The 25,576-nt window shown below is 34.4% G+C and overlaps 1 protein-coding gene across 1 annotated transcript in view; it reads left to right on the forward strand.

Moving 5' to 3' along the window:
* The first annotated feature begins 311 nt into the window (after positions 1-311).
* The window catches only part of hck (HCK proto-oncogene, Src family tyrosine kinase), a 46,128-nt gene continuing 20,863 nt past the window's right edge, over positions 312-25,576 (forward strand). Inside the window, exons 1-3 of the mRNA XM_061985536.2 lie at positions 312-472; positions 11,949-12,079; positions 23,391-23,427. Of these exons, the coding sequence (XP_061841520.1) occupies positions 11,960-12,079; positions 23,391-23,427 (157 nt within the window). The 5' untranslated portion in view covers positions 312-472; positions 11,949-11,959. The remainder of the gene's footprint in view (positions 473-11,948; positions 12,080-23,390; positions 23,428-25,576) is intronic.

Here is a 25,576-nt window from a genome sequence, read left to right on the forward strand (position 1 = left end):
TTCAAATTCATGTTCTCACCCGTCAGTGTTTTTCTGAAGATTCCACCACTGAACTACCATCCAAACAGCCCTTCATGTGATATTGTAGTGCGTCTTTATACGCAACATAACGGTAATCATGCGACAAGCGGCCATTTCAAAATAAAATCGTCGTCGTCTTTTTTAATAGGGATTTTAAATGTTTTAATTTAATTTTAATTGCAGTTTGTCCAAAAATGGAGCAAGTTATTCGGGGAGTGCAGTCGATGCTCAGACGTTTGGTTCCTCTTTTCTTTCTTTTTTTTTTTTTTTTCCATCAGCTCTGTGAAGATTAACCGCGGCACTCTGAACTTCCTCGTCTGAAGGGACAGCAGCATTTCAGCGCTCCTCGTCGCTCATGGAAGCTTCTAGAACGAAATGAGGACTATTGTCGACCAACAGGATCTACTGAACAAAGCAGGACTTTCTTTTTGACGACTCGCTTCAAGCTGCGGTGAGACTTTTATTTGTGTGAGACAGCTGTGACGTCACTGTTGATGCTGACCGAGGACAAAAGATCCAATACATGTAAAAAATAATTTAAAAAAATATATATACGATTTTTAAAAATACTTACAAATGTTGTAATATTATTGCTTTTTTTTACTATTATTATAAACTGATTCAAACGTACAAATATCGTTCAGTAACAATTGGAGTGAATAATAATATTATTTAGAGCAGGGGTCCCCAAACTACGGCCCGCGGGCCGGATTTAGCCCCCCAGCATCCAAAATCCGGCCCACAGGACGTCCCAAGTAAAAAAAAAAGTATTTTTATTTATTTATTTATTTTTTTAATCTTTCCTTTCTAATCCATTTTCTACCGCTTGTTATTCTTGGTGTCTCCTAGCCGCTCAGGCAAACCATATTGTCTGAAAATGAATTTTCCCATCGATAACGTGACAATGTTAAAGGTTGATGAATATTAATGTTAATTGATGTTAAATGACAAAACGGATTATAAAGACAATGTATATGGGACGGCATGGCGAAGTTGGTAGAGTGGCCGTGCCAGCAATCGGAGGGTTGCTGGTTACTGGGGTCCAATCCCCACCTTCTACCATCCTAGTCACGTCCGTTGTGTCCTTGGGCAAGACACTTCACCCCTTGCTCCTGATGGCTGCTGGTTAGCGCCTTGCATGGCAGCTCCCGCCATCAGTGTGTGAATGGGTGAATGTGGAAATACTGTCAAAGCGCTTTGAGTACCTTGAAGGTAGAAAAGCGCTATACAAGTATAACCCATTCATTCATTCATTCATATATGTACGGTATATATATATATATATATATATATATATATATATATATATATATATATATATATATATATATATATATATATATATATATATATATATATATAAGTAAGTGCAAAATATATATATACAGGCTGTATATATATATATATATATATATATATATATATATATATATATATATATATATATATATATATATATACAGCCTGGCCCCCGGCCAAATTTTTTTAACCCAATGATGCCCCCAGTTTATATTTGGAGAAAAAATATTCAGCATTTAGTAAGGGCACACTGGTTAAAAAAAAACCCAGCTATAATTATAATTATAATATAATTATAATTAAAATGATAATTATAATAAAACAAAATCATGTTAAAAAAATATATCAAAATTGTACATTAAAAAGTCACAATTTTGAAAGAAAAATAGACATCTTTTTACAACAAAAGGTGCATTTTACTACTATAATGTTAATATATTAAAATAAAGAAATATATTTTTAACAGTAGTCACATTATTATAAGGAAATAAGTCATCAAAAATGTTCCTCAAAAATAGTATAAGAAAATAAGTTTAACAGAATTAGATCATACTCCAAAATGAAGTCAATTTTACATGAATAGAATCATCGTTTTTACAAAAAAAATCTTAGTATTACAACAGTAATGTCATAATATAACAAACAATAAAAATAAAATAAATGTTTTACAATAAAAAGTCAACATTTTGGAAAAAAAAGACATAGTATACTAATTTTACAACAAAAGGTAAATTTTACCAAAAATATGTTTTTATATTAGAAGAAAAACTATTTCTAAGAGTGGTCAGAAAATAAATCACCAAAATTTAACAAAAAATAGACAAGAAGTTGTAATTTTACAAGAATGAAGTCATAACCCAAAATAGGCCAACAAATTTATTTATAACATTGCAGATAATTTTTTTTACAAGAGTTAGTGTCATAATATTTACAATTTTACGAAAAAAGGCCAAATGATACGTGAATAAGTGTTCGTGAAGTGTATCAACACAACTTCACAGCTGCTTTAATCCTCCAAGGATTTATTCTTGATTATTCTTCATTTGAAAAGATCCTTCTGTGTGTTGTCAACAGCAACAAACAAAAAAAAAAAGAAGAAAAAAAAAGAAGAAGCCGATATTACATCACAGCAGAAACCTTGGTTTGATTTCCTTCTGACGCTGCCCCAAATGTCGCAAATAGAAATCATGCAATGTTTTATGTTAACGTGCGAATGGAAAGGAAATTTTTCACAATATAAAGTAACAGGAAAAATTATGAGTATTTTATTTGCAAATGAATAGAACACACGCTTATATGTGACTTTAAAATGCCAGAAAAATATGCAAATAATTTATTAATATATAATTTTTTTTTTTTAATTAGGTTTTTATAGTGTAAAAATAATTGTCTTTAAAAAAAGGATATCATATATATTTTTAGCTGTTCGACACTTACAGTACTTGCTGACTGCTTCCATGGTCTTAGGAGGTGAGTGACAGGAAGAAAAGCTGTGACTCAAGTTTCAAGTTACCTGTTCACCCCGATTATATTTTTATTGTTATTATTTTGTGGCGTGTAGTATGGATCTTTGTGATTTTTTTTTGTTTCATTGTTATATTTTATCTTTTATTTATACATGTTAGTGAGAAATACGTAGTATTTATTACTTTTTGTTTTCATTTCGCTTTACTTCTGTTACTGTATGTAAAAACCTGCACTGTAACAACATATTTATAAATAAAGTCTATTATATCCTATTATTATTATTATTAATATTGTCTTTATTATGATTATTATGATTATTGTTATTATTATTGTTATTAGTATTAATATTAGTATTTATTTTATGAATTATATTATTATTATTATTATCATTGTCATTATTATTACTATTATCAATATTATTAGTAGTAGCATTTTTATTACTATTATTATTTATATTGTTATGATTATTATTCGTATTATTATTATTATTACTTATATTATTATTATAAATGGGTTGTACTTGTATAGCGCTTTTCTACCTTCAAGGTACTCAAAGCGCTTTGACACTACTTCCACATTTACCCATTCACACACACATTCACACACTGATGGAGGGAGCTGCCATGCAAGGCGCTAACCAGCACCCATCAGGAGCAAGGGTGAAGTGTCTTGCTCAGGACACAACGGACATGACGAAGTTGGTACTAGGTGGGTATTGAACCAGGGACCCTCGGGTCGCGCACGGCCATTCTTCCACTGCGCCACGCCGTCCCTTATTATCATTATTATTTCTATTATTATTATTAATATCATCATTATTATTATCATCATTATTACTATTATTATTATTACCATTATTGATATGATATATATTAGTATTATAATTATTCTTGTATTATTATTATTTTTGATTTGTATTACTATTATTATTTATTATTATTATTATTATTACTTATATTACTAGTAATATTATTAATATGATTTATATCACTCTCATAATTATTTTTTCATTATTATAATTATTGTTTTAGTATTATTGTTATTATTATTATTATTATTATTATTATTATTATTATTATTATCATCATCATTATTATTTATATTATTATTTATTGTTTTCTTGTTTTTATTTATATTACTATTATTATTTATAGATTAGATTTAGATTTTTAGATTAGATTTAGATTTATTGGTCCCCTTGGGGAAATTCATTGTCACTGCCGTACATTTAAACAGTAGACATTACACATCACACAAAAAAAAATAAAAAAAATAACAAAAAGACATCATACATGACTAACACACATTTACAGGCTTGTCAGACAGGTCGGCCGGGCCTGCTGTTAAGGGCGGCTATAGCTGCAGGGATAAGGCTTTTCCTGAGGCGGGCCCTCCGGAATTTGATAGTTCTGTACCTGCACCCTGATGGTAGTGGGATGATGTATTGGTGTAGTGGGTGAGTGATATCCTGGACTATTGTTTTTGCCAGTCGGGTGATGGACCTGAGGTTTAAGTCTGAAATGTTGGGTGTGGGTAGGCCGATGATTTTAGCTGCTATGTTTGTAATGCGTGTGAGTTTGGTCCAGAAAGCATGGTGAAAAAACATGTGGAACAGTACAGAAGGATGGGTTGAACAATGCTTTGGTAAAGTAATAACAGGAGATGAGGTGCAACGTATAGTCCTTTAAGTTTTCGGATGGCTGACAGTCTTTGTTGACCTCTTTTTTGAATGTCCGTGGTGTGCTGATCAAAGGTGAGTTTATTGTCCAAGGTTACGCCCAGGTATTTAAGAGTGTCAACTGTTTTTACTGTTTGTGTGTTTATGATGATGGGGTTCTGAGGTGAGGGGGGGTTGAACCATATTTATTTTGTTTTATTGACATTGATTTCCAGATAACTGGCTGTGCATGACTCTGTGAAATGTTTGACTGTGTTATGATAGTCCAGGATGGATTGACTGTTGGAGAGGAGTGCGGGAATGGCTGTGTCATCTGAGTATTTGAAGTATGTTGTGGTGGGTGAGATGCTACGGCAGTCATTGGTGTAGAGTGTGTACAGGAAAGGGCTCAACACACATCCCTGTGGGACCCCGGTGTTGATGGCAAGCATCGGGGATGTGTTTGAGCTCACCCTCACTGCAATCGGTCGGTGAGGAAGTTGTGGGTGAGGTGGATCAGCTGAGGGGGGATGTTGAGCTGGTGTAGTTTCCGGATCAGTAGATGCTTCTGTAGGGAGTTGAAGGCGGAGCTGAAGTATAGTATTATTAATATATATATATATATATATATATATATATATATATTATATAGTATTATTTTTTAAATTATTATTATTATTATCATTATTAATATTATAATACGGGTCTGTTTTCAAACAAAAACAAATAATCTTTTTCCAAACAAATTATATTTTCTCTGCTGTGTTGATGGACATAAATTTAGCATCTTAGCTCCTCCTCTGCTGTTTGCTAACTTGCTAACACTCCTCATGTGCTGACGATCATGTCCAACCTTCCAGGAAGTGTCTCCTCAACTCCATAAAGTAAACCCTGTTTCGTTTAAGAGTAGTCTGTGTGCAACTTGTCATGCTTGACCCACTTGTGTTGCCCGATAGTAAGGGATGTGTGTTGACTAATTTTCAGTGGGTGGGTCATCTACACTGCAACACAAGCTGTACACGGACTACTCTAAAATAGATCCAAGTCTGTGGTCTTGTCACCTGAGAAGATGAACTGTCACTGAGTTGTTGGCCATCATAAAAATGTTTGATAAGGAAAGTGCCATCTTTAATGCGTCAATAAAATTTTAAAAGTCATATTTTCAAATTAACTGACAAATAAAAAATGTTTTTTTCCATAATTTTTTTTTCTGAATATTTCATTGTGATTTGTCACATTTTCTAGCGATTAAGATTTAAATGTATTTATTTTTCATTTGAACATTACAAATTTATGTTGTATTTCCAAACCCCGATTAAAACATAAAATCATAATAAAATGAAATAAACCAGGTTTAAGATGTAGTTTTATATGGTTAAAAATGCTGACGAATAGGACAGTAAACAGTGGGAAAGGCAGTAAAACGGTGGTAAAACAGTAATAAATGATATTATAATGTTGCACACACATTGCACCGTGTATCATGTTATGTCATGTTGTTATTTTCCAGATTTTATTGGGTTCAACAGTCTGATGGCAGTCGCGATTAATCACAGATCGATAGAAGTTTGTCACATTCAGTAAGTACATTTAATAAGAAATGCAATATCGGTGTGCTTTATGCAAATGTTTATTATGCTCGGCACAAAATGGACACAAGCACTCTTTCGTCAACGTAAACAAACCCTCTCAAACGCGCTTACGAGGAGTGTGGATCTTTGGGCACCTCGGGATCCATTCTCCCATTCCAACCGATTCTCGCAATGTATTAATTAGTATAATAATTATATTGTGACTTTTTCAAAACAAGTTACAGGTTAGAAAAACTCCTTCTGGTAAATAAATAAATAAATTAATTAATTAATAAATAAATGTGTGTATATATATATATATATATATATATATATATATATATATATATATATATATATATATATAAATATATATATATATATATATATATATCCATCCATTTTCTACCGCTTGTCCCTTTTGGGGTTGCGGGGAGTGCTGGAGCCTATCTCAGCTGCATTCGGCAGAAGGCGGGGTACACCCTGGACAAGTCGCCACCTTATCACAGGGCCAACACAGATAGACAGACAACATTTACACTCACATTCACACACTAGGGATCATTTAGTGTTGCCAATCAACCTATCCCCAGGTGCATGTCTTTGGAGGTGGGAGGAAGCCGGAGTACCCGGAAGGAACTCACGCAGTCACGAGGAGAACATGCAAACTCCACACAGAAAGATCCCGAGCCTGGGATTGAACTCACGACTACTCAGGACCTTCGTATTATATATCCATCCATCCATTTTCTACCACTTGTCCCTTTCGAGGTCGTGGGGGTTGCTGGAGGCTGAGATAGGCTCACATTATTTTTTCACAAAATAATGTGGAAAAAAAAAAATATATATATATGCATACATGTAATTTTATATATATATATTATATGTATTATTTATATATATGTATAATTATATTTACATTATAATATATACTATATATTTTTAAGAATATAAAACTATGTGTACTGTGTGTATATATAGATATACATATATACACACATAAATAAATACATATCTACACATATACATATATTCATATATATGTATGTGTACATGTATAATATATATATATATATATATATATATATATATATATATATATATATATATATATATATATATATATATAATGTCGGCCAGGTCATGTGACTGTTTATTGTAATCGTGGCGTTAAATGATATTAGTATGAAGTTGTTAGTAACTTGTGTTTACTAGTAACACCTCGTCATGTCCGTTGTGTCCTGAGCAAGACACTTCACCCTTGCTCCTGATGGGTGCTGGTAGCGCCTTGCATGGCAGCTCCCTCCATCAGTGTGTGAATGTGTGTGTGAATGGGTAAATGTGGAAGTAGTGTCAAAGCGCTTTGAGTACCTTGAAGGTAGAAAAGCGCTATACAAGTACAACCCATTTATCATTATTATTATTTAACTAATTACACAAAGTAGTGTCAACAAAACAACAAGCGCTAACATGCTAATTAGCCATTTTACTCTCTCCAATGTCTTTTTTATCCCCGTGTTGGCAGATTGTTCTCTGCTTCGTTGGGAATTCCCCCGAAGACAACGGCCTTCCTTTCTCCACATCCCGTCTAGTCGCCTGCAGACAAGATGCATGTGCAAATAAGTGTGGCCTACAGGGTGGAAAGTAAACAAATGCAGTCATTGAACGCCAGCATTCCAGATATGATATGCTGAGTCAGCTGACTGTCAATGGACGCCATAAGGCATATATTTGTCCTCGGGGTATCATATCATGTGACATATATATATATATATATATATATATATATATATATATATATATATATATATATGTATACAAAACCCAAAGACAGTGAAGTTGGCACGTTGTGTAAATGGTAAATAAAAACGGAATACAATGATTTGCAAATCCTTTTCAACTTATATTCAATTGAATAGACTGCAAAGACAAGATATTTAATGTTCACACTGAGAAACTTCTTTTTTGTGTGTGCAAATAATCATTAACTTATAATTTAATGGCAGCAACACAGTGCAAAAAAGTTGTCACAGGGGCATTTTTACCACTGTGTTACATGGCCTTTCCTTTTAACAACACTCAGTAAAGGTTTGGGAACTGAGGAGACCAATTTTTGAAGTGGAATTATTTCCCATTCTTGCTTGATGTGCAGCTTAAGTTGTTCAACAGTCCGGGGTCTCCCTTGTGGTATTTTAGGCTTCATATTTTCAACGGGAGACAGGTCTGGAGTACAGGTAGGTCAGTCTGGTACCCGCACTCTTTTACTATGAAGCCACGCTGTTGTAACACGTGGCTTGCCATTGTCTGAAATAAGCAGGGGCGTCCATGATAACGTTGCTTGGATGGCAACATATGTTGCTCCAAAACCTGTATGTACCTTTTTGCAATAATGGTGCCTTCACAGATGTGTAAGTTTCCCATGTCTTGGGCACTAATACACCCCCATACCATCACAGATGCTGGCTTTTAACTTTGTGCCTATAACAATCCGGATGGTTCTTTTCCTCTTTGATCCGGAGGACACAACGTCCAAAGTTTCCAAAAACAATTTGAAATGTGGACTCGTCAGACCACAGAACACTTTTCCACTTTGTATCAGTCCATCTTAGATGAGCTCGGGCCCAGCGAAGCCGGCGGCGTTTCTGGGTGTTGTTGATAAATGGCTTTGGATTTGTATAGTAGAGTTTTAACTTGCACTTACAGATGTAGCGACCAACTGTTGTTACTGACAGTGGTTTTCTGAAATGTTCCTGAGCCCATGTGGTGATATCCTTTACACACTGATGTCGCTTTTTGATGCAGTGTCGTCTGAGGGATTGAAGGTCACTGGCATTCAATGTTGGTTTTCAGCCTTGCTGCTTACGTGCATTTCACCATATTCTCTGAAGCTTTTGATCATATTACGGAGCGTAGATTGTGAAATCCCTAAATCCCTTGCAATAGCTGCTTGAGAAATGTTGTTCTTAAACAATTTGCTCAGACATTTGTTGACAAAGTGGTGACCCTCGCCCCATACTTGTTTGTGAATGACTGAGCATTTCATGGAAGCTGCTTTTATACCCAATCATGGCACCCACCTGTTCCCAATTAGCCTGTTCACCTGTGGGATGTTCCAAATAAGTCTTTGATGAGCATTTCTCAATTTTCTCAGTCTTTTTTGCCACTTGTGCCAGCTTTTTTGAAACATGTTGGAGGCATCAAATTCCAAATGAGCTAATATTTGCAAAAAATAACAATGTTTTCCAGTTCGAACATTAAATATATTCTCTTTGCAGTCTATTCAATTGAATATAAGTTGAAAAGGATTTGCTAATCATTGCAGTCTTTTTTTATTTACTATTTACACAACGTGCCAACTTCACTGGTTGTGGGTTTTGTATATATGATTGATTGATTGAATTATTTATTTCAAACCTGCACAGTACAACAACACACATTTTTTTTTACATTTTGGTAGGGACATTTATGCAAGGCTTGAAAAGGGGTTGGATGAAGCAGATGCTTATAATATCCCAACCACTCTCACTCATTCCACATTCAACATAAACAATATAATACAAGAACAATACTATACAAACAAAAACAAGAAAAGCTCCTGTACACTAACAATACAATAGTACCACTGTTACTATGAGACAAGACAAGACGAGACAAAACACCCACACACACACACATACACACACACATACACACACACACACACACTCACACACACACAGGCCCAAACACTCTCTGACCATACACCTCTCTTTCTCCCATGGCTCTGTGCTGAGGGCATCACTCTCTTTCCTCCTCGTACTTCTTCAGTATTTCTTTGTTAAACATTCTTTTAAATTGAATCATGTTAGAACAGGTATATATATATGTATATATATGTATATATATATATATATATATATATATATATATATATATATATATATATATATATATATATATATATATATATATATATATATATATATATATATATATATATGAAATGGAGATTTAGATTGTTTTGTACATAAAATACGTCTGACAGTCCAGTCCAGAAGTTAACTCCTAGAATTTAGTGTCTGTCTCTCCCTTAGAGTCCTTTTAAATATTCTTTAGTTAAGTTAGATTTGACAGGACTGTTTAGCATCTTTTTGTGTAAAAAGGACTTTGATTTAGATTATTTTGTACTAAAATGTTCTTCTGACAGCCCAGTCTAGAATTTAGTCTGCGTCTTTACTTAAAGTCATCCTAAAATTGCTTGAGTTAAGCCAAATTTGACAGGAATCTATAGCATCTTTTTTATGTACAAATAACTTTTATTTAGATCATTTTGTACTCAAATGGTGATTTAGATTATTTTGTAAAAAATGGCCAGAAGTGAACTCCTAAGAGTCCATTTGAATATGTTTTGGTTTACTTCGTTTTTGTTGCATTGTCATTACCTTAAAGGACTTTTCAGCATATTTTTGTCTACAAAGGACTTTGATTTAGATTATTTTGTTGTTTTAACCAAAATGGTGGTCTGACAGTCCAGTCCAGAATGTAGCCTGCTTCTCTCCCTTAGAAAGTTGGATCTTTTTAAGTGCACGTAATATGTGCACTTAATGTGTGTACTTAAGCACAAGTACAATTTCCACTTGGTTAGTGCATTGTTTTCACACACAAAGTAACTTATTTTGCACACTTAACTTCTGCACCTAACGTGTGTACCTATGTGCACTTTAATTGAGCACTTAGTAAGAGCTTTCTTTTTGCTCAACTTGTGCACTTAACACGTGTACTTATTGTGTGTACTGATGTACACTTAAATTGTGCACTTATTAAGTGCACTTCTTTCATGCACTCAGTAAGTTCACTTATTTTGAACACTTAACGTGTTTACTTATGTGCACTTAAATTGAGCACTTAGTAAGAGCTATCTTTTTGCTCAACTTGTGCACTTAACACGTGTACTTATTGTGTGTACTTAGGTACACTTAAATTGTGCACTTAGTAAGTGCATTTATTTTGTACACTTCATTTGTGCACTGAACATGTGCACTTACTGTGTGTACTTAAATTATGCACTTAGTAAGTGCACTTATTATGCATACTTACTATGTGCACTTAACGTGTATACTTAAGTACACTTAAATAGTGCACTTAGTAACTCAACTTGTGCACTTAAGGTGTTAACTTAAGTGCACATAATTTCTGCACTAAGTAAATACACGTATTTGCACACTTAACTTGTTCACTTAATATATGTACTTGAGTGCACCTATATCATGTACTAAGTATTATTTTGCGCACTTAACTTAACTTAAATTTTGCAGTTATTATTTGCACTCAATGTTTGTACTTATAAGTACACTTACTTTGCACACTTAACTTGTGCACATTACAAATGCATTTAATGTGCGTACTTAAGTGCACTTAAATTGTGCACTTAGTAAGTATAATACATGTGTTCCTTTTTGACTGTACTTGAATGTATAATAGACTGTATTTATAGGATTCACATGGGAATAATGCCGTATAATTGACTGTATTTATATTATTCACATGTAGTACATTTTAACATAGCAGAATGAATCAAATACTATAATAACAATGACACATTCAAATAAGTGCAAAAAGATACTACATACAAATATTTGAATGTAATAAATTGTGTTTACAATTTATTTAAGATACGTATATATGGTATTATTATTCATTATTAATTCATTACAATTTATTAATTTCATTTATGAGTCCCTTTTGCAGAATACTTGATTAGTATTTATTTTTGCAATTTGATACAAATCATTATGATTAACAAAGTTGTTGAACTGTAATATGTTGGACATGATTATTGAATATGATACAAATAAAGATGAATAATTCAGTGTTGATATGTGAGTAGTGGGAACCTTTCAGAAGCCCTGCCTATTTGACGACTCAACACGTTGTGACATATGTATGATTGACAGGTGCCGCCATCATGGGCTGTGTGGGCTCCAAGAAGGACCGGGAGTCTGTGGGCAAACAGAGCAGCGAGGTGCAGAGGAGCGGCCAGACCACCCACTATGTCCAAGACCCCACTTCCAGGAACCCCAAAACTGTAAGCACAACTTCTTATTTGTCACACGGACACTTGGGATTCACTTTTGATTCACTTCTCAATCACTTGGGATTCACTTTTGATTCACTTCTCAATCACTTGGGATTCACTTGTGATTCACTTATAATTCAGTTATGATTCACTTGTGATTCACTTGTGATTCACTTATAATTCACTTGTGATTCACTTGTGATTCACTTGTGATTCAGTTATGATTCACTTGTGATTCACATATGATTCACTTGTGTTTCACTTGTAATTCACTTGTGATTCACTTATGATTCCATTGTGATTCAGTTATGATTCACTTGTGATTCACTTATAATTCAGTTATGATTCACTTGTGATTCACTTGTAATTCAGTTATGATTCACTTGTGATTCACTTTGGATTCACTTCTCAATCACTTGTGATTCAGTTAGGATTCACTTGTGATTCACTTATGATTCACTTATAATTCAGTTAAAATTCACTTGTGATTCACTTATAATTCACTTGTGATTCACTTATTATTCACTTGTGATTCACTTGTGATTCACTTATGATTCACTTGAGATTTAGTCATGATTCACTTGTGATTCACTTGTGTTTCACTTGTGATTCACTTGTGATTCACTTATGATTCCATTGTGATTCAGTTATGATTCACTTGTGATTCACTTGTGATTCACTTATAATTCAGTTATGATTCACTTGTGATTCACTTTGGATTCACTTCTCAATCACTTGTGATTCAGTTAGGATTCACTTGTGATTCACTTATGATTCACTTATAATTCAGTTAAAATTCACTTGTGATTCACTTATAATTCACTTGTGATTCACTTATTATTCACTTGTGATTCACTTGTGATTCACTTGTGATTCACTTATGATTCACTTGAGATTTAGTCATGATTCACTTGTGATTCACTTATAATTCAGTTATGATTCACTTGTGATTCACTTGTGCTTCACTTATGATTCACTTATGATTCAGTTATGATTCACTTGTGATTCAGTTATGATTCACTTGTGAATTCATTTGTGATTCACTTGTGATTCACTTGTGATTCATTTGTGATTCACTTATAATTCAGTTATGATTCACTTGTGATTCACTTGTGATTCACTTATGATTCACTTGTGATTCAGTTATGATTCACTTGTGAATTCACTTGTGATTCACTTATAATTGACTTGTGATTCACTTATGATTCCATTGTGATTCACTTATGATTCACTTATAATTCAGTTATGATTCACTTGTGATTCACTTGTGACAGTGGTGTGCCATCAGGGCCAACAAAGCCTTCTGTGCTGGCCTAACATAACCAGAAACCATGATCATAATTAAAGATAAAAGTAATTTACTTTCTCTAAATATGTAAACTGATTCATATTGTCTTCATGTCATATTATGCTCCTTCCAGTGCTGTTGTTTTTAGTTTAGAGTTTTTATCCAATCAGAATTCAGCTAGCTTATGTTGCCATGCTGTCCGAAATATGCCAGAGGCCTTCAGAATCAACAATGTCTGTGCACTGTAAGTGAACGGGCACATACAGTTGATAGATAAATGCGATAGCCAATCAGATCAGGAGTTGTTGTCAGTAAGGCCTTCTCGTTGAACGTGACATTTACGCGTCCTGTGATTGGATACTCACCGGGAGCCTTAGCGGAGGAATTTGAGAACACAGAGTTGATAGTGTTATGTGTACAGGAGGAGGAGACGGCACAGACAGGAGGGATGTTGTTTTAGCTCTATTTATTTATATATATACACAATATATATAAATAATAAAATGAAGTGCTTAATAAATCAAAAATGTGTGTGTGTGAGTGTGTGTGTGTGTGTGTGTGTGTGTGTGTGTGTGTGTGTGTGAGTTAGCTGTTGTGTGTTACCGGAGTGTTGATCGAGAGGCGGAAGTACCGTAGGAGAAAAACAGGCTCGAAGTGAGACAGGCAGGTAGTCGGGGCAATAGCGAGGCGTCAGAGGTCCGTGTCCAGGCGGGAGGTCGAGATCCAAGAGGCAGCTAGGGAAGAAGAAAGAACGCGGGAAGACGAGACACACAGCTCGTAACATGGGAACGAAGGCCTGCTGCAGGGACGACAAGGAAGACACGAGACAATGAACACGACGCGGGAGAAAACACGGAGAGCAAAGAGCGCGCAAAGAGCTTGACTAGTCGGTTTACTGTACGGGAACAGATGACTACGTTCTGGCAGGCTTATGAAGGCAGGTCCTCTGATCAGTGACAGGTGCGCTGATTGCTGGCGATTGATAGCAGCTGCTTGCTGCAGCCGGACTGACACGCGCCTGGCGCGCTCCCAAAGATGAGCCCAGCGCAGCGCACACATGAATGTGCACTGATAGATAGACAGTTGCGATAGCCAATCAGATCACAAGTTGTTGACAGTAGTCTCTCTAAGTAGCCTGATGTTAACGAGACTGTGATTGGATACTCACTTGTCCCTCCAAAGTGTGTATCCAATCACTCGCTGCAATTTAGCAGGAATCATTTCTCTGATGGTGCACTCTGCTGGGTGAGATCATACTTGTCAAATAGAAAACAGACTGTTCAGATCAGGGAGTCAATGTCACCTTACCTTAGCTGTTCAACAAGGGTACCCCAAGGCTCTGTCTTGGGCCCAATTCTGTTCAGTCTCTCTGTAAACGACTTACCTGCAGTCTGCCCAGGTGTTCATTTGCAATGATATGCTGATGATACAGTGCTATTTGTCCAAGCTAAATCAAAACAAGAAGCTGCAACAAAACTATCAGCAGCTCTGGCACGGGTATGTCACTGGCTCAATGAATCCTGTTCACACCTCAATACCAACAAGACTGTATGTGTGTTCTTCTCTCGTAAGTCAGCAGAGGGTCATCAACCGTCTGTAGTGGTTGATAGAGAGAGCCTTGATATCGTAGAAAAATTTGAATATCTGCGAGTGGTCTTTGACACAAATTAGATATCGGCCGACAAATGCGTTAAATAAAATGTAAGATTGGAAATTATTGGTATCGTTTTTTTATTATCGGTATCGTTTTTTTTTGTTTGTTTTGTTTTTTATTAAATCAACATAAAAAACACAAGATACACTTACAATTAGTGCACCAACCCAAAAAACCTTCATCCCCCATTTACACTCATTCACACAAAAGGGTTGTTTCTTTCTGTTATTAATATTCTGGTTCCTACATTATATATCAATATATATCAATACAGTCTGCAAGGGATACAGTCCGTAAGCACACATGATTGTGCGTGCTGCTGGTCCACTAATAGTACTAACCTTTAACAGTTAATTTTAGTAATTTTCATTAATTATTAGTTTCAATGTAACTGTTTTTATATTGTTTTACTTTCTTTTTTATTCAATAATTTTTTTTAAATTTATTTATCTTATTTTATTTTTTTATTTTTTTTTTAAAGTACCTTATCTTCACCATACCTGGTTGTCCAAATTAGGCATAATAATGTGTTGATTCCACGACTGTATATATCGGTTGATATCGGTATCGGTTGTTATCGGTATCGGTAATTAAATAGTTGGACAATATCGGAATATCGGATATCGGCAAAAAGCCATTATCGGACATCCCTAACACAAATGTATCATTCAAAGCGCATGTTAAAAAAATCACAAATGTCATTAAATACAATTTGTCAAAGTTCAATCGTATAAGACCATTCCTCACTTCCAAGACGACTAAAGTCTATATGCACGCCATGATATGCTCATATATAAATTATTATTTCGCAACTTGGACGCACACAACAGAAACTGTATTAAAACCCATCAAGTCTCTCTTCAAAAGGGCAGTTAAAATCCGTGACAGGAAACCAATGCACTTCCACAATTGTAGTATTCTAAAAACAACTTAACATTCTTAATCTGGATAGCTACCAGATCTTTATGGATGCTTGTCTAATCTACAAAGTTTTAAATGCACTTGCACCCCCCCTACCATTAGATGAATTCATTCAGAGGAGAAACAGTGAAAGACGGAGAACGCGGGCCTTGTCCAGAGGTGATTGGAATACACCAAGACGTAGAAGAAAATTCAGTCTAAGGGTCACCTCTGTAAGGGGAACGCAATCCTGGAATAAGTTGCCAACCCACATTAGAGACTGTGATAACTAACCACATTTCCAAAAAAAAAACTTAAACATTGGCTAAAAATGAATCAGACAGGTACCTATTACATAGACGTAATGGGTACAAGACACTTCACCCTTGCACCTGATGGGTCGTGGTTATGGCCATGAGCTCCCGCCATCAGTGGCTGAATGTGGAAATAGTGTCAAAGCGCTTTGAGTACCTTGAAGGTAGAAAAGCGCTATACAAGTAGAACCCATTTACTATTAAGCACTGTTTCCAGACTCCAGCCCGTTCCAGTGTAACCTGACTCTCGCCAGATCTACAAGGGTCTGGTGAGAGTCAGGTTAATTCCAGCGGGCTTCTAGCCAGCGTATTTGAAGCCGTGAGTGAATTGTCTGTCCTGGTCTATTGTCTTGTAAATGTGTATTGCAACTTCTTGTCTTGTCTGTTTTATCATGTCTTATTTATTTGGTTCTTATTTCTGTCATCGTGGTTTTAAAGTCTGTGTTATTTAAGAATCCTGCCTTGGGACTCCGGCTGAAAATGAGCATTTATGCATTTACACTGTTTATTCAAGTGTTGATTAATGTGGACTGTCCCAATTGAATAAATGAAATGAAAGTCCAAGTCCATGGTTCTCGCCCGGAAAAGGGTGGAGTGCCATCTCCAGGTTGGGGAGGAGATCTTGCCCCAAGTGTAGGAGTTCAAGTACCTCAGAGTCTTGTTCACGATTGAGGGAAGAGTGGATCGTGAGATCGACAAGTGGATCGGTGCGGCGTCTTCAGTAATTCGGACGCTGAATCGATCCGTTGTAATGAAGAAGGAGCTGAGCCGGAAGGCAAAGCTCTCAATTTACCGGTCGATCTACGTTCCCATCCTCACCTGTGGTCATGAGCTTTGGGTTATGACCGAAAGGACAAGATCACGGGTACAAGCGGCCAAAATGAGTTTCCTCCGCCGGGTGGCGGGGCTCTCTCTTAGAGATAGGGTGAGAAGCTCTGTCATCCGGGAGGAGGTCAAAGTAAAGCCGCTGCTCCTCCAGGAGCCAGATGAGGTGGTTCGGACATCTGGTCAGGATGCCACCCGAAAGCCTCCCGAGGGAGGTGTTTAGGGCACGTCCGACCGGTAGGAGGCCACGGGGAAGACCCAGGACACGTTGGGAAGACTATGTCTCCCGGCTGGCCTGGGAACACCTCGGGATCCCCCAGGAAGGGCTGCACGAAGTGGCTGGGGAGAGGAAAGTCTGGGATTATTTGCTTAGGCTGCTGCCCCCGCGACCCAACTTCGGATAAGCGGAAGAAGATGGATGGATGGATGGATGGAAGGAAATGAAATTAAAACGATTAAGAACAAAACGTTGATGAGGTGGCAGATACATATTTGCAAGGCCATTTTCAAGAAGGATACTTAAAGAGAAACTACAATCAATGAAATATGGAAATGCTCGCCATTTCCACTCGAATAAGCTGACTACGAGGGGTACCACTGGCTTACACGGCGTCGAATAGGTGCTACTAATTGTGAGTTAAAATATTGTATTTTTTCACTTTTAATATGTTTTTTGCAAATTTTGACAGTTCCACATAAGATTTGTTCTAATTGCTAAAGCAGGTTTATTGATTTTTTAAATGCGCCAAAAAATAACCCGTATTGCACACTGTTGATGTGTTTCAAGTGTAAATGTGTTCCTGTATAGTATTTCTTCAGCAATGGTCATGTGGTGACATCAATGATGGTAATCATTGACATCACTGAAGGCCTAGGTGGGAAACGCACGGCCTGCCACTGTTATTCACTTACGATTCATTTACGATTCAGTTATGATTCACTTGTGATTCACTTAGATTCACTTATGATTCAGTTATAATTTAGTTGTGATTCACTTGTGATTCACTTGTGATTCACTTATGATTCACTTATAATTCAGTTTTTATTCACATGTGATTCACTTTGGATTCACTTGGGATTCACTTATAATTCACTTGTGATTCACTTATGATTTACTTGTGATTCACTTGGGATTCAGTTATGATTCACTTGGGATTAATTTATGATTCACTTATGATTCACTTATGAGTCACTTATGATTCACTGAAGATTCAGTTATGATTCATTTAAGCTTCAGTTGTGATTCATTTGTGATTGAGTTATAATTCATTTATGATTCACTTATGATTCAGGTATTTTTCATTTGTGATTGACTTATGGTTCACTAATGGTTCACTTATGATTCACTTATGATTCACTTACAATTCACTTATATTTCACTTATGATTCAGTTATGAGTCACTTATGATTTATTTATGATCCAGTTGAGATTCCGTTTTGATTCGGTTATGATTCAGTTGAGATTCAGTTATGTATGTACATATTTTATTCATATTAAAATATGTATTTACTTATTTCCTTCATATTAAAAAAAATATTTACATATTTATTTCATGTTGAAAGATGTATATACATACTTTCTTCATATTGAAATATGTCTTTACATATTATTTCATGTTGAAAGATGTATTCACTTATTTATTTCATGTTGAAAGATGTATTTACTTTGTTCTTTCATTTTGAAAGATGTATTTAGTTATTTTCTTCCTATTGAAAGATGTATTTACATATTTTGTTCATATTAAAATATGTATTTACATATTTCCTTTATGTTGACATTTGTATTTTCATATTTCCTTCATATAGAAAGATGATTTATTTTTTTCCTTCATGTTGAATTGTGTATTTACTTATTTCCTTCATATTGAAAGATGTATTTATATATTTATTTCATGTTGAAATATGTATTTAGATTCTTCCTTCATGTTGAAAGATGTATTTACATATTTCCTTCATATTGGAAGATGTATTTATATATTTATTTCATGTCGAAATATGTATTTACATATTTCCTTCATGTTGAATTGTGTATTTACCTTTTTCCTTCATATTGAAAGTTTTATTTACCTATTTCCTTCATGTTAAAAGATGTATTTACATATTACCTTCATGTTGGATTGTGTATTTACATTTTTTCCTTCATATTGAAAGTTTTATTGACATATTTCCTTCATGTTAAAAGATGTATTTACTTGTTTCCTTCATGTTGAAATATGTATTTATATATTTCCTTCATGTTGAAAGATGTATTTACTTATTTCCTTTATATTTAAAGATACATTTACATATTTTCTTCATGTTGAAAGATGTATATACATATTTAATTTTTGTTGAGAGGTATATTTTACTTATTGCCTTCATGTTGTCAGCGCTGCCTTCCAGTGCTTGAGCGATGATGCGTGTTCTTTTAAGAATTGAGAAGTAGAATTGACTTCTCGAAAGCAGTGAACTTTGACTCTGGTGAAACATTTACTCAGCACAAAGGTTATGTTTTTTAATTTGTCTGGAGAAAATAAGTCGTGTGGAACTTCCAAAGTCAAATGCACATAAGGTCGTAAATTTCATCATTTCAAAATAAGGCTTAATTTTAGTCACGCCAAGTGATTTTTCTCTGGCTGCTCAGCACAAAAAAAACATCAAATGTAACGTCCACTGGAAGAAGTTACTTCCTCTTTACGAACACCGCCCGCCATTGTAACTTGAACAGGACCAAAATAGACATGATAACATCAAAGGTGTCAAAAGACTGACCCAGGGACCACTTGTGGCCCACAGTTCTTTTTTTTTAAACCCCCCAAAAAACACATTATTACTATTATGCAAACGCAATTTCATCACTACAAAATAAATGTAACGGTTTAACCAAGGATATGGTTTGGTGTAACAGTTTGGTGCATATCTCGGTTTTAAGGTCCTACTTGGTTCAGTAATTTAACAAAATGCAAAACCTATTGTGTAAAATGACTTTTTTTTTCAATTAAACATAAAAAAAAACTGCTATCAAGTAACAACAATGTATTATGAATTAATTAATTTTTGTTTTTTAATACAAATGTCCATTGAAAATAAAAAAATAAAATAAAAATAATGTGAAAAAATATACATATATATATATATATAAAAAAAAAAAAAAAAAATATATATATATATATATATACACACATACGTACATAGGTGTACATATATATGGTGTAGTGGGTAGAGCGGCCGTGCCAGAAACCTGAGGGTTGCAGGTTCGCTCCTCGCCTCTTGACATCCAAATCACTGCCGTTGTGTCCTTGGGCAGAACACTTCCCCCTTGCCACCCGTGCCGCTCACACTGGTGAATGAATGATGAATGAAAGATAGGTGGTGGTCGGAGGGGCCAGCTGTGGCTACAAATGTAGCTTACCACCACCAGGTGTGAATGAATGATGGGTTCCAACTTCTCTGTGAGTGCTTTGAGTATCTAATAATAGAAAAGCGTGATATAAAATCTAATCCATTATATATATATATATATATATATATATATATATATATATATATATATATATATATATATATATATATATATATATATATATATATATATATATATATATATATATATATATATGTATGTATGTATGTATGTATATATATATATATACATATACATTTATACGTACATACATATGCATGTATATATATATATATATATATATATATATACATACACACATACATATGTATATATATATATATATATATATATATATATATATGTGTATATATATATATATATATATATATATATATATATATATATATATATATATATATATATATATATATATATCAGTGACGTGCGGTGAGTTCATGGCTGGTGAGGCACTGACATCATCACAGTCAGATTTACAAACATATGAACCCTAAAGAGTATCTTATTCACCATTTGATTGGCAGCAGTTAACGGGTTGTGTTTAAAAGCTCATACCAGCATTCTTCCCTGCTTGGCACTCAGCATCAAGGGTTGGAATTGGGGGTTAAATCACCAAAAATGATTACCGGGCACGGCGCCGCTGCTGCCCACTGCTCCCCACTGCTCCCCTCACCTCCCAGGGGGTGATCAAGGGGATGGGTCAAATGCAGAGGACAAATTTCACCACACCTAGTGTGTGTGTGACAATCATTGGTACTTTAACTTAACTTTAACTTTACACATACAAACTGTAGCACACAAAAAAGCACATTTAATTAAAAAAAAACGTTATTATGGTCTTACCTTTACTTATAAATGAAGTCCATGCGCCGCTCCTTTTGAACAAAAGCATCGATAACTTGTTTATATAAGTCTTCCTTATATTTCTTCAGTTTTAAAAGTCTCTCTGTCTCGATGGAGATCTTCTTTTAAGTATTACCTCCTGCTTCGATTGAAAGTCCAGTTTAGAAAACTGTTTTATTTTAGATATGTAATCCTCCATGTTAAAAGTCCAGGCGAGAGGGAAAAATAAACGATCGCTAACTGTTGCTGCTTGTTGTCACTTATTCTGCAGCCGAGTAGTCGCTAAAATGATCTCTGGGATCACTAGCGCCCTCTACCACCAGGAGGCGGGATTACTGCAAGCCTCACCTAGTGCGTCTTCACAGCCGTTTTATGATTACTCAGCACCAGAAATACGTTACACACATACAGTTGTTGACTCAATACACTGTACATTATATACCTCAGCTAACTAAACTATGGAAATGTATAATATAATTCATATAGCAATACGGTCTCACTGCACAGCAGGCCAGCAGTTAGCCGAGTCATTGCGCAATCCATGGTGAGGCACAACTCAGTGACGTGCCTCAACTGGCTGGTGACTCACCGCAAGTCTCTTCTCAGTATTTGAATGGCAAATGTGAAAATTCTGCGATTTTGAATAAAAATAATCTAAAACTGGTGAAGTTAAATGGAAAATAACTTTATAGTATAATCACTGGATACATATAACAATTAAAAAAAATGTTTTTCTTTTTACATTTTTTTTCTTTCCATGATGGCACGTGAGGCCCCGCCTCACCTGCCTCCCCTGACTGCACGTCACTGATATATATATATATATATATATATATATATATATATATATATACATATAAACACACTAATATATATATATATATTGTCATGTCTGTATTATCATGTTTTGTTTTAAGTCATGTTTTGTTTTAAGTCATGTTTTGTTTAGTTTCTGTCTTTTCACTCCCTTGTCTGGTCACCATAGCAACCATTGGTTTTCACCTGTCACGTCACGCACCTGTTTCACGTTTTGAGTCACGCACCTGCTTTCACTAATCATGTCCATAGTATTTAAGTTAATTCATTTTCTGTTGTTCGGCCTGACGACATCCCCGTATTTATGCCCCCTGTCACACTCTGTCCTCCGCTGCGCACTTCATGTCCATGCCAAGTAAGTTTTGTTTCGATTCATGCCACAGTTAGTGTTTTGTTTAATTGTTCATAGTTTTTTGCCCCCGTGCAAGTCTTTTGTTTTCATTAGTCAAGTTTGTACATCCGCCTTGAGCGCGCCTTTTGTTCGTTTGAGTGTTATTATTAAATTATGTATTTACCTTCATGCCGTGACCAGTCCAATTCACTTGCACCTCGGGAGAACAAACCACACCATAGTCCTAGTTATGACAGATATATATATATATATATATATATATATATATATATATATATATATATATATATATATATATATATATATATATATACATACATACATACATACGCACTAATATATATATATATATTCTGCTTTCGTCACTTCCTCTTTCTTTACTTCGGACCAAAACCACACAGGAAGCGACGTCCAAAAGGAAGCGCATATTTTTCACAGACAGATATATATATATATATATATACATATATATATATATATATTTATATATATTTATATATATATATATATATATATATATATATATATATATATATATATATATATATATATAAATAAATAAATATATAAATAAATAAATATATATATATATATACATATATATATATATATATATATATATGTCTGTCTGTGAAAAATATGCGCTTCCTTTTGGTCGTCGCTTCCTGTGTGGTTTTGGTCCGAAATAAAGAAAGAGGAAGTGACGAAAGCAGAAGCATCAGGAGGAGAAGAAGACGACAACATTAGAAAATGTTGGCCGAGTTGAGTGTGGAGGATTATTTACTTCATGAATATTTGTGAAAGCAACTGGAGAGAAGAAAAAACCTTAATTAAATATGTTCTTTCCTGTCCGTCAAAGAAGTAACTAAAAATACTCACTTGTTAAAAATATTTTTTAAGTTCATCCTTTTTTTGTGTCTTTCAGAACAAGAAGCCCTCCGGTGCACTCAACACGACAGATGGTGCGACAACAACACACAATCTCTCTTTGCATACTTCCTCTCCCTCCTTTGTGTTTTCTCTACATCCCCTCTGCACAAACTTTATTATGTACAATAATGAACACAACTTTATTATGTACAATAATGAACACAACTTTATTATGTACAATGGAAACACAACTGGGGATAGGTTGATTGGCAACACTAAATTGGCCCTAGTGTGTGGATGTGAGTGTGAATAATGTCTGTCTATCTGTGTTGGCCCTGTGATGAGGTGGCGACTTGTCCAGGGTGTACCCGCCTTCCGCCCGATTGTAGCTGAGATAGGCTCCAGCTCCCCCCGTGACCCCGAAGGGAATAAGCGGTAGAAAATGGATGGATGGATGGAAACACAACTTTATTATGTACAATGTGAACACAACTTTATTATGTACAATGGAAACACAACTTTATTATGTACACTGGAAATACCACTTTATCATGTAAACTATGAACACAACTTTCTTATGTACAATGTGAACACAACTTTATTATGTACAATGGAAACCCAACTGTATTATGTACACTGGAAACACAACTTTATTATGTACTCTGTGAACACAACTTTATTATGTACACTGGAAACACAACTTAATTATGTACTCTGTGAACACAACTTTATTATGTACAATGTGAGCACAACTTTATTACGTACAATGGAAACACAACTTTATTATGTACACTGGAAATACAACTTTATTATGTTTTCTGTGAACACAACTTTATGATGTACACTGTGAACACAACTTTATTATGTACAATGTGAACACAACTTTATTATGTACACTATGAATACAACTTTATTATGTACAATGTGAACACAACTTTACTATGTACACTGTAAACAAAAATTTATTATGCACACTGAACACAACTTTATTATGTACAATGTGAACACAAATGTATTATGTACACTATGAACACAACTTTATTATGTACAATGAAAATACAACTTTATTATGTACATTGGAAATACCACTTTATTATGTACACTATGAACACAACTTTATTATGTACAATGAAAACACAACTTTATTATGTACACTGGAAACACAACTTTATTATGTACACTAGAAACACAAGTTAATTATGTACTCTGTGAACACAACTTTATTATGTACAATGTGAGCACAACTTTATTATGTACAATGGAAACACAACTTTATTATGTACACTGGAAACACAATTTTATTATGTTTTCTGTGAACACAACTTTATGATGTACACTGTAAACACAACTTTATTATGTACAATGTGAACACAACTTTATTATGTACACTATGAATGCAACTTTTTTATGTACAATGAAAACACAACTTTATTATGTACACTGGAAACACAACTTAATTATGTACACTAAGAACACAACTTTATTATTTACAATGAAAACACAACTTTATTATGTGCTCTGTGAACACAACTTTATTATGTACAATGTGAACACAACTTTATTATGTGCAATGAAAACACAACTTTATTATGTACACTGGAAATACCACTTTATTATGTACACTATGAACACAACTTTATTATGTACAATGAAAACACAACTTTATTATGTACACTGGAAACACAACTTAATTATGTACACTAAGAACACAACTTTATTATGTACAATGTGAACACAACTTTATTATGTACAATGGAAACACAACTTTATTATGTACACTGGAAACACAACTTCATTATGTTTTCTGTGAACACCACTTTATGATGTACACTGTGAACACAACTTTATTATGTACAATGTGAACACAACTTTATTATGTGCAATGAAAACACAACTTTATTATGTACACTGGAAATGCCACTTTATTATGTACACTATGAACACAACTTTATTATGTACAATGAAAACACAACTTTATTATGTAGACTGGAAACACAACCTTATTATGTACAGTATGAACACAACTTAATTATGTACACTGGAAACACAACTTTATTATGTACACTGGAAACACAACTTTATTATGTTCACTATGAACACAACTTTATAATGTACAATGTGAACACAACTTTATTATGTACACTGGAAACACAACTTTATTATGTTCACTATGAACACAACTTTATTATGTACAATGTGAACACAACTTTATTATGTTCACTATGAACACAAAATTTGCTA

The sequence above is a fragment of the Nerophis lumbriciformis genome, linkage group LG23, assembly GCF_033978685.3.
Source record: "Nerophis lumbriciformis linkage group LG23, RoL_Nlum_v2.1, whole genome shotgun sequence".
In the NCBI taxonomy this organism is placed as follows: Eukaryota; Metazoa; Chordata; class Actinopteri; order Syngnathiformes; family Syngnathidae; genus Nerophis; species Nerophis lumbriciformis.